Source organism: Bombus fervidus, chromosome 13, assembly GCF_041682495.2.
Source record: "Bombus fervidus isolate BK054 chromosome 13, iyBomFerv1, whole genome shotgun sequence".
Classification (NCBI taxonomy): domain Eukaryota; kingdom Metazoa; phylum Arthropoda; class Insecta; order Hymenoptera; family Apidae; genus Bombus; species Bombus fervidus.
Window position 1 is genome coordinate 10,893,147 of NC_091529.1, and position 16,881 is coordinate 10,910,027.

The following is a 16,881-nucleotide window of genomic DNA, read 5'->3' on the forward strand; positions in this document are numbered from 1 at the left end:
TCCGTTGCTTCCCCCTAATTCTTTGCACTCCTCCAGCACTTCGCACCACCGTCGATTGGTCACCGTTCTGATGCAACTCATTGTTTACGAGCGACATTTCAATACAATCGTGTGAGAACTCGACGAAACGTGGGGAAGAAACGTCTCGACGTATCCTTGGCACACCCCGATGCACCCAGCGTTTACAGAAGTTAGACACTTGCTCGAACGAGACCGCGTTTAACTTACAACGAACCTAATTGCTATTCGACATATAGACACACACAGTGTCTCGGACTTTAATAAATAAACTTCGGAATCTTATCGGATCAGATAGGAAGATTATTCTAAACAGATAATTTGAGGAATTATAGGCAGCTGTGATCTCGCGTTGCTCGCAGCATATTGTTCGTAATTGCAGGTATCTTGGAGCTTTTAAAGTGTTCGTTAAAGAAACAATTTACTTCGAAGTTGTTCAACCAACAATCGACTGGTTTAAAAAATCGAACATGTCTGTCAAAATATAAAGTTTATTGGATAAGAAAATTTTCTAAATTATACAGGGTCGCACAAACTGCTCCCATAAAACTCGAGCAAGTCGAGGTAAAGGAGTCCATTGAACTTTCGTCGGCACATACGCCCTACCGTATATAAACGAGCATTCTGTTCGCTGGATGAAAGAGAGAAGATCGACGATGTTAGATTAGAAGACATTACGTCGCATCGGATTGCTATTTCGTAACGCGTAATACAGTAAGCAAGTTAAAGAGAAGGTACAAAATATCGTCGTGCAAATTCTTCTTCCTGAAACAGAATTTGTTCATCGGAGAGCAAAGAGCAGGTACACGCTTGTCATTCCAGAGCAGTAGAGCGATGGAAACGGAACTTGGAATAGTTGACGCGATCACATTTGGATTTCACACCGCGTGTTCCAGAGCGAACGAGAGTGAAACCTATTTGGTTGAATAACCGTGTCGTAACTTACGAGGAAGCTCCTATTTTCGATTTCTTTTTCCACGTTTTCCTCCGCTTCTTAATTTTTTCTTACGCTCTCAAAGGTGTGGCACACCGTCGAACAGCTAACCTGTTGTTTTTATGGCTAACGTCGAAGTTAGTAAACCTCTGAAATAAATATTATTATATCGCTTTTTACGCTGAACATACGATCTTAGAAGAATGATTTTCTTGTGAGATTAGTGACTGAAATTTTTCTTATTCGTACTAATCACGAATCGTGACAAGGGATAATTTTCTACCCTCTTAAAGGAGTCAGTGTCGAAGAACTAATAATCGTTGTTTTTAGGGAAAACTAATCGCTTGAAAACAACTATTGATGCATGTTATACGACACTCTTTGTAATACAGACACAATTCTAAAAAAACGATTCTTCCTGAGTCAATGGCGATTACAATTTTTTCATCTATGCTAAACTTCGCCTATCGCGACGAGAGAATAATACTCTATTGTTAAAACAAAATTGCACATTATTTTCTGCAACAAGGAAATAATCAAAAAAAAAAAAAAAAAAAAAAAAAAAGAAAGGAAGCGACGTTCACGAGCATTAAACTCGTCCATTTCTTTCATCTTCCCTCAAAATTATAATGTTTGCAAATTGGATGGTGAATCATCCGGAAGTTACGAGAAGCTTACGAGCGACCACAAAATTGCTCGTAAATTCGTACGTTGCAAAATCGGTTTATCGAGTCACGCGTTGTCGGCTAGCGATCTCGTTTCTCAGTTTTGTCGGTTAATTTGCGCAACTATGGCCCCCTTTCGCCACATGTCTACGTAATCTTTTGATTATCGTTTAATCTACGTTATGTCCATCCTTCAGGTTTTTGAAAGTTTTTGGATCTTAGTCGGTTAAGAACGTAGAAACTTTTTATGAGCACATTATGTATATTATGTGAAACGTTTCGTGATTTCGTTAATGTAACTGTAACGAGGCTCCACTATATCCAACTGTATTTTCTGAATATGTACTACAAACAGTTTTGCTACATTTTCGTTACGAGAAACACCTGCGAGTAGCCATAAAATCGTCAAAAAATATCGAATAGAGAAACGTTAGATCATATATCTACGTTTATCTAAATAACTTTCAATCGTTCAGTACAAATTTTGTATCTTATAGAAAAAAATCGACTGCACAGCTAAGTATACAATTTTGAATAATAATCATAGTACATTTTACACTCCGAGATACCGAGCCTTTGAATAATCAACATACTGAATAAACGAACAAAGATCACGTACAGGACAGCATGAAGCTTTTACGCAAATTCAATTCTTCCTATCTAATTTACCAAAATAGTATATAATATTACGTTCATAATATTTCACACTAAGACCTACCGTTTAAATAACCGTGAAGAATTTTTTTCCACAAATTTATTTCTTTTTCCCGAATTTACCAAAATGCAATATATTATGCTCGCAACATTTTACATTAAAAGTTACTAATCCTTTGAATAATCGATACTTCCAATCAACTAATATAAGTTACGTATGACGCGCAAAGTTTCTATGCCAATCACTAGAAATACGAATACGTAACAGCGTGAAAATAAAAATTTCTAATCCCGAGGAACGATCCTGCGCATCGATCAATACGTATTCCATCAATTGATAACAACCTTGCTTATCAGTAGATAAGGTAACGACCAAACGTTAGGAAAACGTCATCGTGCAAAGCTATTTCGCGGGCGAAGGATTTTCATCCGCGGAAGCAGAATCGTGTCTCTGGAGATTATAGATAAACAGAATAATAAGGTGAGATAGTAGACGATTGCAAAGTCCTGTCTCAACAGACGTGGGAACAGGAACGTGTAAACACGTGGATCTCTATGCCGGCTCTTTGCTCGTTCCATTTTTTCCTCCCTACCTCTCCTTTCGGCTTCGCGTCTCTTCGTGTCTTCGTGTCTTCGTGTCTCGACAACGCCCAATCGGGAATCGAACAAGTTGCGCAACAACAGCGCTAAGACTGTGTTTCGTTATTATTTACTCGAATTAATTCCAGTTAAGAACACATATGTTCCGGTGATTATGAAACTGGCCTAAGTCAAAAATTTAAAAAGAAAAGAGTTTTATCACGTATTTTGCGATGCGTTTACCTACGTTACAATGACCTGAAACAATCTTCGCAAAGTAGTGGAAAATTGTACCGTTGGATTGAGTTGGTTGTTGCGACGTTAAAGAGAATTCAGCTCGTGCGTCAAACTTTAAATATCTGGAAATATAATTTTTAAATATATATAAGAATTAGAGCGATCCAAATTGGAACTGGGGATTATTATAACGTGGTACAAGTTCCAAAATTTTGTAAATTTATACCAAATGGAAGTTGAGCAACTAAATAGAAATTTTATATTGAAAAAGAAATTAATCTCTCGTATGAAGCTCGTAAAGACAGTTACCTATAAAAGAATCAATTTCATAAAGAGTGTTATTATGAAAAATATACGTTAAATGTTTCTATTAATTTTATAATTCTATAGGGTTGTTTCTTAACAATATGAATTTGATAAATTGTTATCTACATATTCCAATATTACTTGTGTATTTGTAATATGTTCATGATAACAGGGTTGAACTTTGCTTAAGTTTGGATTCGAGTATTCTTTCGCATAAATGTATTCGCGACCACGGCATAGTCTCCTCGCAAACGTGCAAACAGAAAACAACAGGAAGCGTACTAGTTCCATTTCCTATCAACTCCATTATTCTTCTGCGCCATTAATTTGACGGTGAAGGCGTAACAGAGGATTACGAAGGTGTTGAAATCCAAAATTGGAACGACGCGATACGCAAATGATTATAGCGTAGACGTTCGCATCGCGAAGATTCAATCCGTAATGTTCAAACGTCACAACTGTCGTAAGACAAATCTTAAAAGTTATGGTATAAAATTTAACGTCCTTAATTAAAACGTAACGTCGTTACGAATAACGATTATAAATGATTGAAATCTCTTTGATTACCAGTGATCATTATCGACGACGAAAATTTTATTTTTGTTACGAATAACCATCATCGATGACGGAAATTTAATTTTTATTTGGTGTAGTCAAAAAAGTATGTTTATCATTCATAATGGTTGTTCGCATTCGGAACGAGTAAATATAAAGAAATACTTGCAGGTATATTAGAAATCAGAAGAACAAGTATATACTGTGTGGTTAATATGTTTAAACGTGAACATAGTTGCAAAGATTACAAATCACGCGATACATCATGAAAACAATTTCGAGATCACACACGAGACGTAGATTCGACAAGCGGTGGGAAACTAGCAGTCTAACGAGGTCAGCTCGCATGGTGCTCCTGTGTGATCCTTCCCAGAAACCGCCACACCCTTTACGAATCACGAGATACACGATTCACGCTCGACGCTCGCAAGGACGATGCCGTCGTTCCTTCCTCGAGAGACCGAGGCTTTTTTCCTTTCCACGAACTCGTGAATCACGCTACTGTCTTATCTTCTCACACGTCTATCCATAGCGAAAGGCGTTAAAAGATACCTGTTGCTCTAGTCTAAGCGTGTGGAAATTGAAATAAAAATTTTCCGGTGCCAGAGCCCAGAGAGTTGTATACTAATTTCGAGACAGCAAAGAAGGGATTGTTCGATTTGGATTTAAAACGGTCGTGAAATCAGAGCTTGATAATAGTATCTTTGAAACGAACGGAAAATTTTAGTTTTCGGACGATGGATTTGAGATTTCTTGAAATTTCAGAATCTGAAATTGCAAAATTTGAAATTTAAGAATCTCCATTTGGAAGCTACCAAATTGCAAAAGTTTTCGGTGCAGAGAGACAGGAAAGCTTCGTATTTTTTATTCTCTAAATACCTAACGATCATAAAGTTTCGAATTAAAAAACCTTCAATTTCAAAATCTTCAGTTACAAAGTCATCGGCTTAAAAATCTAAGGTTGCAAAATCCCTAACGCTTAAATTTTATACAAAGCTTCAACTTCAAAAACTGAAGATTTAAAAACCTCGTATTTCAGATTTCAAATTTTTAATTTCAGATCTGATATATCGAATTTGAAAAGGATTCAACCTATTCCATATATTTATGATACTCTCACGCTTCTCAGTTTTAGTATTCCTACCTACGTTTCATCCTTCGATAACAAATCGATATTTCCTTGACGCTTTACTCGTTATAATTACAAATTAGAAACGGAACTCTTTCTCCTTCAAGGATTCGTCGTACTCGAATGAAATACTCGCGACGTTTTTCCAAGAAACATAACTGTTCGTATAGCGTAACATCCTTATACGACTCTTATAGTAGAAAACACGGTAAATGGTTCAATGTCGATCGTAAGAAGGCTCGAGTCATTCAAGTATAGTGCAACTGTAACGCGTGTGAACGTAAGGCCTCCTATGCTCCCACTTCATTACGCACCTAGTGTTTCAGTGAATGTGTATCTATGCGTATAAAAAATATCGGCTGGAACAATTAATTATTTCTTGATAAGATAAATATTTTCTTTGACTATGAAATATGAATACGATGAGAATTTTCAATAGAACGCAAATGAAAATTTTAATTACAAATGTCTGTTGTTGTTTAATTACGTACTGCTTAATTATTAAGTTATTTGATAATGAGTCTATCCTGAAACGTTACGCTATTGCTTCGTAGAGTGAATGCTGAACTGAAAATCCAATTTTACTTGCTGCTGAAATTTAGATAACAATTATCTTACGTTGAAAGAACGGAAAGTATGGTGTAATTTACAAACGAAACAAGTTGGAAGCGATCACCAGCAAAATAGACATCTGTGATACTATCTATACTAATATAAGTATAATAGAAAAAGCTTCCTTCGGGAAAATCTGACAACGTTCTTATCGCAATAGTTGATTCCATTTCATCGAGCACGAATTTTCATCCTTTTCGAATAACTTTCTTTCAAATGCGCAACAAAGAATAAAGTAACGTGATTTAATTCGATAAAGAAATTTTTTGGAGAAATTTTGCTATAGCGTGTATAAATATTTTCACTCAAACTGATATTCCCAATGTTTGGAAGCATGCAAGTCTCGCGTCGTGGATTTTTTGATCGATTCAAGAACGGCGTATCTTTGATCGAAAGCCGCTAAAGAAATCAAATTATCATATAGCTTCTCTTAAATAAATTCTTAACAGAGTTTTATTTTTCCTTAATAATGCGTAGATTAATGTTTCTTTTAATTATCGGTGACATTATCTACATAATTTTTACATTAGAAGGTAGATCAAGTATAAATTATAGTAAGAAATTACAGTAATTTTAAATTAAAATACATTTTAATATTCAGTATATTTTTTAATACTTGTTTTTGCCACATTTTAGCGAGATATCTTTATATGAATAGTAAACAAGTAATAAAATACGATTTTAAATTAGTTATCTTGAGAGAGAAAAGGCGAAATTCTGTCTCTTAAGAACATATAATGACTCGATTACTTCATATTCAAGATGAATTTCATTATATCTTTTGCGTCTACTACATAATAAGAAAATTAGAAAACCTTGAAAAATCAATACAGCTCCTAATGTAAAGTCTACTTTAATATTTTGAATCAGGCATCTTGAAAAAATCGCCTTACGTGCCTTGAAATTGCATTTTCTATTATTTGCCTCGGTTTAGCGTAAGTTTTATACTTTCTTGCAAAACGATTGTTTCGCGACTTCTTTCTACGCGGCTTTCTTTACACGGCACGCATCCGACGTTCAAAAATAGTTCCAGATGTATGTACATTCCCACATAGCCCAATACATTCGTTCGACTCGGTTAATAAAATCAATTCGATTGCCGAGTAGTACCAGCAGAAAAATATACCAATTGCAAACAGTTCAGATCATTTATCAATTCAATTTCCAAGCCAAAAGTGCCTTAGTAATCAAACGCAGGCGGCGAAATCCCAAATTTCTGCTCGAAGATCTCTATTAGACGAAATCAAACGGAACCATATAATTCCTTGACATTAATCATCGACCATTTCCTCGCCATTGGCCCGTCAATGGCGCGAATCGGCGTCCATCAAGTAATAAACTTCCTTGGTCCTTCGTGTTCTTGACCGCGTGTACACGCGCGCAACATTGCACTAGTCTAGAACGTAGCGTTAGGTTCTACGTTCCCTGATCGAGGGAAAGTGGCGGAAGACAAGGTTGCGTGTGCACAAAGATGAGATCCCAGATATCGAACAACACGACGTGCATGGAATCAAGAGATATAGCGGAATCTAGAAGGGAGTCAGGATCGAAAGGAAGAGTGGATTTTCAGGGGAGAGAATCATTAGACAGGAGGATGTTGGAGGATAAAGGGACACGATGCCACTGTGTTGGATTAGGTAGAGCAACCTGTAGGATCTGACAACGAATTGGGCAGTGGCAATTTTGGTATTTGTAGATGTTAATTATAGGAGATTTTAATTATTGGGGGTTTGATTATTGGGAATTTCTAAGTTGTCTCGCTTGCTGTTTATTTGCGATATTTTGAAGATTCGAGAAATTTCTCGATTGTCTTGAATTGTTTCTTTGAATTGCTTTTGAAATTTTCATAATGAGTTCATCGGGTAGAAGAGCGGAAAGGAAGCGAAATTAACTTGTCCTGTCGTTAAAATCGCAAGCAAAAGACAGCGATGTAGAAAATATTAGCATACTTTTGCCGTTCACCGGAGAATTGTAATTCAAATTACGTTATTGACTGTTTTCATCGAACAAACGATGAGACGTAGAAAACAGAGAAGAAAACGTTAGGCTCATAATTAACGTACATTCGCATGCTCTTTAGCCGTGACGCGTCGAGCGAAGGGTCGGTTTCGAGAAACGGGTATTAGCATAATAAAAGCAGAAACGGGAGAACAGTTCGTAGCCAGCGAGGCGGATACGTTTCATGCGTGTTTGGCCTGTACACATTGCGTTGTGTTGCGTTGCTTGTTGCTCGTATCGCGATTCTATAATCATGTTCCGTTGCCTGGTGATTGCAGCGTTTATGGCAGTACGGGGACGCCAAGGAAGTGATCGGACCCCTCCGTGTGGTGCATCGCTACGTGAACATGGTGGAACAGACGGCAGAGTACTACAATGAAACCACCAGAAGAACCGAAACTGTGAGTAGTTTTCTCTTGCTTCCCTTTATTTTAGAGTTTCATTAAATCTCATTTGTTCTTCCTTCTTTCTTTCTTTCTTTCTTTTTTTTTTTTTTTTTTTCTTTGGAAAAAACGAGAAAGTACTCGAGGATTTCTATGTTCGGACAATAATCTACGAAACCTTGTTGCACACCCTGCGAGGAGACCGTTTTTCATTACAATAAAATGCTACGAAATTTCAGTGCAAAATCTCTGCAAAATTAATATGTTCTTCAAATCTCATCATTCTGTGTTAAATTTCTCGAGCTTTCGTCATAAAAGGGAAATTTCTTGGAAGACAAATTTTGTTCGTAGAGGTAGAACACTCTGTATGTGTATGAATATTATCAAGTCTGATAAAGTAGATGTTTCAGCCCTTTAATTATCTTTGCAAAAATATAAGTTTACATAGACATGCACAGTCTATTCCATTCATCCACGATATAATGTTAAATAATTTGTAACACGGTAGAAGGACTTTGAAAAATGATAATTTTCAGCCTTTAAGAACCTTCGTTCAGTCTTCAGGGTCAAGTAAGGTCAAAAATCAAGGTCAATCAATACAAGTGAAACTCTGAATCGAATTCTTGTTCGTCGTGGTTTCTGTGAAAACAATTTCCTTCGTCTTTGTTTCCCCGAAAATAAAGAATGCATATTTTTATTTTAATACGTATACACATATCGGGATGAACTGAATCATAGTTCATAGGCTCGAACGATTTTTTGAACGTTATTTACGAGTTATGGAATATTACGATAGGTTCGTGGATGTGAACCAGCGATGGGATACAGTTTTGCGGCGGGAACGATCGACGGTCCTGGGTCGTTCTCGTTCGAACAAGGCACAACCACCGCGAATCCCATGTGGAATGCAGTCAGAAACCTCTTAGCAGCTCCTACCACTGACGATGTGAAATGTCACGGTGCAAAGCCAATTCTACTTGCCACTGGACGCGTAAGTTTAAATATGTGTCGAAGAATATTATTACAAGATAGTGTTACAGCGTTTAGGAAAAAGCTGAACCTTATTCGAATACGAAACTCCTTTTTAAATAAATTTCTAAAGACCGTGAAATTAAAAAAAAAAGAAAATTGTCGCCGCAATTTGTAAAATACTAAAGAAATTAATTTATCGTTCGTTATGTTCCAATCGGACACTGTTCTCTCCAAAGTTGAATTTTTTAACATTGTACCTTAATACTTTTTGACGTAGAATATTCCGAAAAATTGATATATGTAAAAAAGAATACATAATTCCATTTGAAGAAACAAACATGATGTTCATGTAGCCTGTAGCATCCGCCTATAACATTATGTCCCCGATCAAACTATCCAACTTTTATCTGAAACATTTTCCATTAAAATTATTTCTTATAAAGTAACCGAAGTGGTTGCAGTTACGTGCTTCGCTCTATACGTCTATAAATCTTATTTCTTCGTTTTTCGACGATTCTAAACTTTCAAGATCCGCAAGTTCGTCTGTTTAATTTCCGAATGATTTGAACAACCTTCAGATGCATATTCCGTACGACTGGCAACCGAAAATCGTAGCGACGCAGGTCGCGTTAATCGGTAGCGTTGTCATCGCTGGCGTGCCAGGAGAATTCACAACAATGTCCGGAAGAAGATTGCGAGAGGCTATCAAAACGGTCATGAACGATGCGTCCGACGACGAAACGTCCGTTATAGTCGCCGGCCTCTGCAATACCTACAGCGATTACATCACTACGCCGGAGGAATATCAAGTAACTCGTAGATCATCCTTATCGTTTCCTTCCGATAATTTTAGAATAATTTTCTATCCCTTATGCCATCGATATTTAATAATTTGTAGATCCTACAATTTCTAATTTAAAACCGTTTACGCTCGTAACAAATGTCCGTTTCATTTATGATAAATAGATTCGAATAAAAAGGAATTATTAGATGGAGCATTAGATTTGAAGCGGTGAATATTCGCATGAAATAGTATAATTTACGGGTAATCTGCAAGGATGTTGCGTCAAAATGTTGAACAATATTTAAGCTTACGTTAGAATCTTTACCTTTCTATCATTTTTCTTGCTTCGTGATAAATAAAATCGAATAGAAAAGCTTGTTAAATATATATCTAAATTAATAGAAAGTCAACCAATATAAGAATTTATTATATAAATTTATCGAAACATTATAATTTAAGATTTGCCAATGATTTCTTTGTTTAATCTTTTAGATCCAAAGATACGAAGGTGCGTCCACGATATTTGGGCCCCATACTCTAACCATTTACTTAAAACAATACCAAGAACTCGTCACATCCGCCATTCTTGTAAGTATACCGTAAATATCTTCCTCCCTCCCCCCCAAAAAATGTTATAAATTTTCTTTAAACGAATTTAGCTTATACACACACTTTCTAGTAACGGTAGTTTTAATATGATCTCAGAAAAAGGATGTAGATCCTGGTCCAACGCCTCAGGATTTAAGAAAGAAGAATCTTCTCACGTTCGTCACTCCTGTTCTCTTCGACACTCCAAAATGGGGCAAAAATTTCGGCGACTGTATTAAACAACCGCCGAAACTCGCCAAACCAGGCGATATCGTCAGTGCAGTATTCGTAAGTATACTAAATATTGATACTAATTTTGTTAAAATGACACAAGGGAAAATTGAAAGAGAGATTTGGCAGCAAATAGGTAGATAAACAGATTTGCAATTCATTCGAATTTCCACGTTATTAATTTTCCAGACAAGAGCGTCCAGATATGAAAACTCAAAAGACATCAAGTGCTGAACTTATCCCATCTTTTCCAAAACATCTAAAGACACTATCATATTTGTAGCTAACAAATAAGAAGGAACACATTGCGTGTTAGTCTGAACAAAAGATTGCGCTTATAGTACATCTGCTTATGAACTGCATAAGAGAAATTGATCGCAAATAACTTAGCAAGGAGTAAAAAGATCTTTGTTAGAATAAGCTTCAAATTGAAAACTTTTACAATTCGGAGTACTCAATTTGTAAAAGATAAAGCTTCGTGAGTTCAAATCTTGAACTCTAAAAATTGGTATTCCTAACTCTTTTAATTCCTATAATCTTCAATATAGAACGCTGCAAACGATGTAATTTTGTTACTATCATATAACTTGTATTACAATCGTTTGTTGATTTTGTACATTAATATATTTTATATTTGTCACGTCAGGATCCACGTTTTATAATATTCTAAATTTAAAGATCACTCGTAATAAGTCTAATTTAATTATTTATTCTCAAAATGTTTCATACTGTTTTCATACATCGTGTATATTGTACCTGCTAGGGCGCTGACAAATTCCGTAAGCTTATTATTCATGAAGAAAAAGGAAGAGATACGTGGTAAGGAATTCTGTGAATATTACGCCTCATAAATCTGGTCTTATTTTCACCAGGTTGCTGGCCACCCACGTAACAACCTGATGACAGAGAGGTCGTATCTGACGATCGAGAGGCTAACCGACGATGAGGTATGGGTGCCAGTTGCCACGGATGCCAGTTGGGAGACTAGGTATGTATATATTTTTATCAATTTTCATTTTAAATCCTCAAACTGACAAATACGAAAATACAAATACTAGGCTGCGGATATTTATGCGAATTTTAAACTAATATGTTACATTTTAACCAAACAATCATAAAACATTTTTTACCAAAAACAAGATATTCTCTAATTAAATTAATTGATTTAATTTATAAGAAATTTAGCGGTCTCTGACGAATGCAGCAACGTGAACGCTTCGATTTGGAATAAAATACAGGCCATGTCTACTTTAGCGTAGTTTTATTTTAGATGAGGTATATTTAGACGCAATATTTAATTCATCGTTTCATTGTTAGTATATAGTATATATACTAACATACAGTTATATTGTATACGGTGTTAAAAAGAGAATATACATGTGTCAAAATGAAAAAGAATTCAGGAGGAATATCTTGGAAAATGATGACTCTTTTATCGTTAAGATTCTCTGTATGTTAGACAGCAAACGTGCTTTCACTTATTTATAGGCAATAAATTTTAGCAGTTACGTGACATGTAATAATATTGATGATGTGAAATCAATAGTACAATAACTTTCTCGTCCTATACTATGAAAGACTCAATATCCTACATAATACGTAAGATAAGAACAAACGAATCTCGCAGAAGACAAATTGGTCAATTTCCACTTTTTACAAGTTTCTCCATTTAATATTTCATTTTTGAAAAATGAATGACTCGTTTCTATAGAGTTTATTACAGTAGCGATAGCGTGAATAATCGCAAATTTCAAGATTAATTTTAAAAGATAATATTTTCAATCGCAATTTATCTTTATGTTTTTGTTTACGTATTCAATCGGTATAGTCTCTGAACTACTCAGATTATTAAACGTTAGCCGTTAGTAGACTTAGGATTCTTACGCGTTTATAGGAAATTTAATGATGCAAAGATACACAGGACACACGAAACACAAAAAATTCCATTTAGTTCTATTTTATAAATTGTATTCACGAAGATGTGAATTTTCATAAATATCCGCACGATCAATTTGAAGCATTCTTAACCAAAGCAACGTGTTAAAAGTCAGTACCTAAATCGCTAAACTTCGCCCATTGTCATAGTTACTTCAACCGCAAACCTGGACCACTTTGAAATTTCCCTCTTCATATCTTATATTAAATCTCTCTCATGTAATACTACAAAAAAGTAAAAACTCTCCTTTAGACGAACGAAAGGAATTTTAATACGTCAAGAAAAATCTTTGGCATAAAATTAAAGTAAAGGATTCTCATATTCTTTCCTCCGGTATGAGACATTTTTTAACTATATAAAAACACGACTATATCATAAATAATTCAAAGAAAGTAACACACTATTTTCAAACATTTCGTACAACAAAAAAAAAAAAACATTGGAGGTCCCTCATAAATCAATGATAGCCGGAAAAATCGGTGCGAGAAATGACAAAGGGGGAGGATAAGAGTATCGATCAGCCAAGAGTATCAGGCTCTGACCATCAGACAGGCGAATAATAACGATATTTCTCCCTCCGTTTGCTTGCTGTATCATCCGTACAGGTTCCAGTGGCAGAGGACGTCGATGGTTCTCGGTTCCAGTCAAGTGACCATTACGTGGCAGGTCCCGGAGGACATCAAAGCTGGTGAATATCGTATTAGGCACAACGGATACTACCGTTATATCCTTGGTGGCATCTTCCCTTACTACGGCGTGTCCAACCACATCCAGGTAAATTAAGTACCTGTTGTGAATGTTTGATATCGAGGCTCATTCCCCCTAGTTTTTTCTTTTTTTTTTTTTCATTTATCCGTTTCTTATAATTGAAATAATAACGCAAGCTATGCAATTTTTTCGCATATAATTAGTTTACTGTGTAATTAATTAGTGGATGCATACGAAACGTTTGCTTTTTCTGTGATTTTTAATGTTTTTTCGTGGTTCTTGCAGATTTCTTTTATTTTTGCGGAAGGGGAGATTTTCGTATGTTCACTTTGCTATGATTTTTAATATTCCATTACGCTTTGTCTTTTCACTACTTTCTGTTGCTTTTTTCTTTTGATTTGTCGAGTTTGAAGCTGTTTATCTATTGTGCGAAAGAATCGAAATCAATAGAAATAGAACTAACTTGATCGACTTAACGTTGAAATAAAATTAATTCAACTAATTTATATTCATATTTGTATCTAAATTGAAGTCACTCTTACGTGAAACTTGGGTTTAAACTGTACTTTAAAATCGAGTTACATTCGAAAACAAACGTTTCGTAAATCGCAACGAGATATAAAAAGATTCTCCTCTCACCAACAATCAACGATATCCTGTGTAATAATTTCGATAATAGATAATTTTAATAATTGCATCCAAAATCCTGTTTCACATTTGTAAACTTATTACACCCAGTTACGTGACATTTTCCGTGGACCATTTCAGGTTATACCTAGTGGCTTGAGCTGTTGCAAAAGGCTGTACTACGAATAACCACGCCATGATATTTCAGCCCCAAATGAAAATGCTTACGCTTAATTCACCACTGAATGTAGGAATAATTCAACTGTGAAGGCCATACCTATATCGCTATTTTTAGTTTTGTACAGTGCTGTACCATAATAATATACCGACGTGTGATCTCTTTAATACATAGATACATTAATATTGAATAGAACGTAGAATTAGGTTTTAATTAAATTTAATTAACGAATCAACGTGATCACGAATAAACGGATAATTTATACAAATATCTACGTGTAATTTATTCATTTTTACTATATTCACGATAGAATTTCGTTTATCTGAACGAGCAATCTATGTATAATTGAATAAATAATCGAACAGTTCGTATGATAAAAATTCACGTGAAAATGAAACGATTCAATGCACTATTTTGTATTGGTTGTATCAAGCAATTCATTTGTACCGAATACTAGTTACCTAGTGATTTCTGAATCGTAAAAAAACCGTGATCAATTACAGACTGTTAATGAAAATATTATTTCAATAACTGAAGTTCAGATAAATGGAGTTCTATTGTATGTAAGAATTCTTATAGATCAAATGGTAAAGAGATGAATGGTGAAAGAATGAATGATGAAATTAATGGTCGTAAAAGGCTGTCGAGAATACAATCTGACGAGAGTTCTTCATTAATTTTTATCGATTCGATTCTTCTTTATTAACTTTAGAATATATATACCAGCAGCTGAAAATTTTACATCATATTGAATAGCATACTCTTGACAACTTTCATAATTTCAATTCGAAATTAAGAATCATAAGATTGAAATTAAAATTCAGAATTCATTATTAATAGTAATCGATGTTCTAACATCGTTTAGATTTGAGACAACTGAACTCTACGTATATCAACATTTCTGTTAATTTTAACTCATAGCGATATGTCTAATTTTGCACCTATAGTGTACGTATACCGTTATACACCGATGATTTATTCTATAATTTTATATCATTGGGAAATGAAATTATATATGTATTTGTTTCTTTTTTCATTCATGAAGAAAAATAAAGTACGGGATAGAAATATCAGAGTGTACTTTCACTCGATGAGTACAGAATTTAAAAAGTTTTTGCGGGAGAAGGCAGATTTACAACACGACATTTGAATTGGTAAAGTTTTCCCCGTTTTACGATATCTCCTACACATGAAAATGTTGTTACATATACATTTCCATACTGACGACGAAGGGGAAACGATGCTTTCTGCGTAGAAAGCCTAAACTCATCTTGAAGCTCCCACGAAGAATTGCTTTGTACTCTGAAGTTCAAGGCCACTATATTTCGGTAGAATTACGGTAAAACTCAAGGTTGGTATTACATTCTGTTATTTAACGTTCTGCGTCAATTACACAGTTCGATAATTTATTATCACTGTATTCGGTTCTATAAATGGTAAATATTTCGACAATATGCTTAATTAAATCATAACAAGTTTCTAACGTAATTCGTTACTATCAGAAATTTATATTGATGAAAACAACTGACTGAGAATGTCACCAAAGAAGATATTTGAAAGTAGGATATAATATTATCTAGATAAAACTCCTTTTTAAGTAGAAAGTACGAAAGTTTTTTAAGAAGTATTTAAGTGAATCATAATCTACAAAGAATATTCAAAAGTAGGGCAGGATTGTTATTCGAACAAAGTTACAATTTTGTTAGAAATTATCTTATATGTAGTAAATACTAGATATGAAAGAAATTTAAAATTACAATTATCAAAATTAAGGTTTTTTAAGAAAAGAAGTACGCCAAACGAAATTTAAGAGCAGGATAAAAATACTGTTTAAGTAATATTATTATTTCGGTAGAAATCATTTTATGTTTCATAAATAGTATAAAAAAGACAACAAAATTAAGACTTTCCGGTTGTTAAAACATTATAAAAGAAATATTTCCCAGTTAACTGAACTTTATCTTCGTTTCTTCCAAAAGGCCACAGTTCAGTACACATAACAACCTCGCCGATAATAATTGTGTAAGATTAGGCAAACATAGCCAACGAGGTGGCATACGAAACGTTAAGTACGCATTTCAGATATCTGCAACCTCAAGATCGATACAGAAACATACACGTGAATTCGTAAAGTGTCTCGATGGAAGCCACGTATGGCACGAAAGTAGAGCGCTATACATATACAAAATTTCATAAAATAAATTTCTCGAAACGAAATTCAATTCGCGAGAACGAAGGGGGAGGAAGCTCTTTCCCAGTGAACGAATTAATTAAATTCATTTGGCTGAATCTTACGTAACATTCCATATTCCAAAGAAAGCAATTTCAGCGAAACGTCGAACTTGATCCTTTCCGTTGCGAAACAGTATCAATATCTTTTACTTCGCATACAAACTAGAATTTCAATCTGTGCTTATAAATAAATTGATTCGAGATAGCGAGAAATTACTTCGATCGACCTTTCGATAGTTTCGATCGGCTCCTCCTACAAATTATACGAGTGAATCTGTGCATTAAAAGAATGGCATTAGCTTCTTTAACGATCAGTATAATTGAAAAATGTGGTCCAAAAAGCACTCTCGTCTTTATCTATTTATTTATTTATTTTTTAATTAGTACTGGTACAATTGTCAATCAAGTTTTACCAATATAATCATTGTCATGGTGTTTAACAATGCCTTTGCGATATTTGTAAAATATAAGTACGTATTAGTTGCACAAAATATCTCGTGATTTCTAAATCTATTTTCAGATTTCTTTGGAACGTTGCCGATAAAATCATTATAG

The 16,881-nt window shown here is 34.7% G+C and overlaps 1 protein-coding gene across 2 annotated transcripts in view; it reads left to right on the forward strand.

Annotated features, from left to right (window-relative positions):
• The window catches only part of Cdase (neutral ceramidase), a 46,800-nt gene extending 32,438 nt beyond the window's left edge, over positions 1-14,362 (forward strand). For both annotated transcript variants that reach the window (XM_072015570.1, XM_072015571.1), the window contains exons 8-15: positions 7,966-8,088; positions 8,867-9,061; positions 9,621-9,851; positions 10,319-10,414; positions 10,532-10,702; positions 11,518-11,633; positions 13,187-13,355; positions 14,058-14,362. In XM_072015570.1, the coding sequence (XP_071871671.1) occupies positions 7,966-8,088; positions 8,867-9,061; positions 9,621-9,851; positions 10,319-10,414; positions 10,532-10,702; positions 11,518-11,633; positions 13,187-13,355; positions 14,058-14,105 (1,149 nt within the window). In that variant the 3' untranslated portion in view covers positions 14,106-14,362. The remainder of the gene's footprint in view (positions 1-7,965; positions 8,089-8,866; positions 9,062-9,620; positions 9,852-10,318; positions 10,415-10,531; positions 10,703-11,517; positions 11,634-13,186; positions 13,356-14,057) is intronic.
• The last annotated feature ends 2,519 nt before the right edge of the window (positions 14,363-16,881 follow it).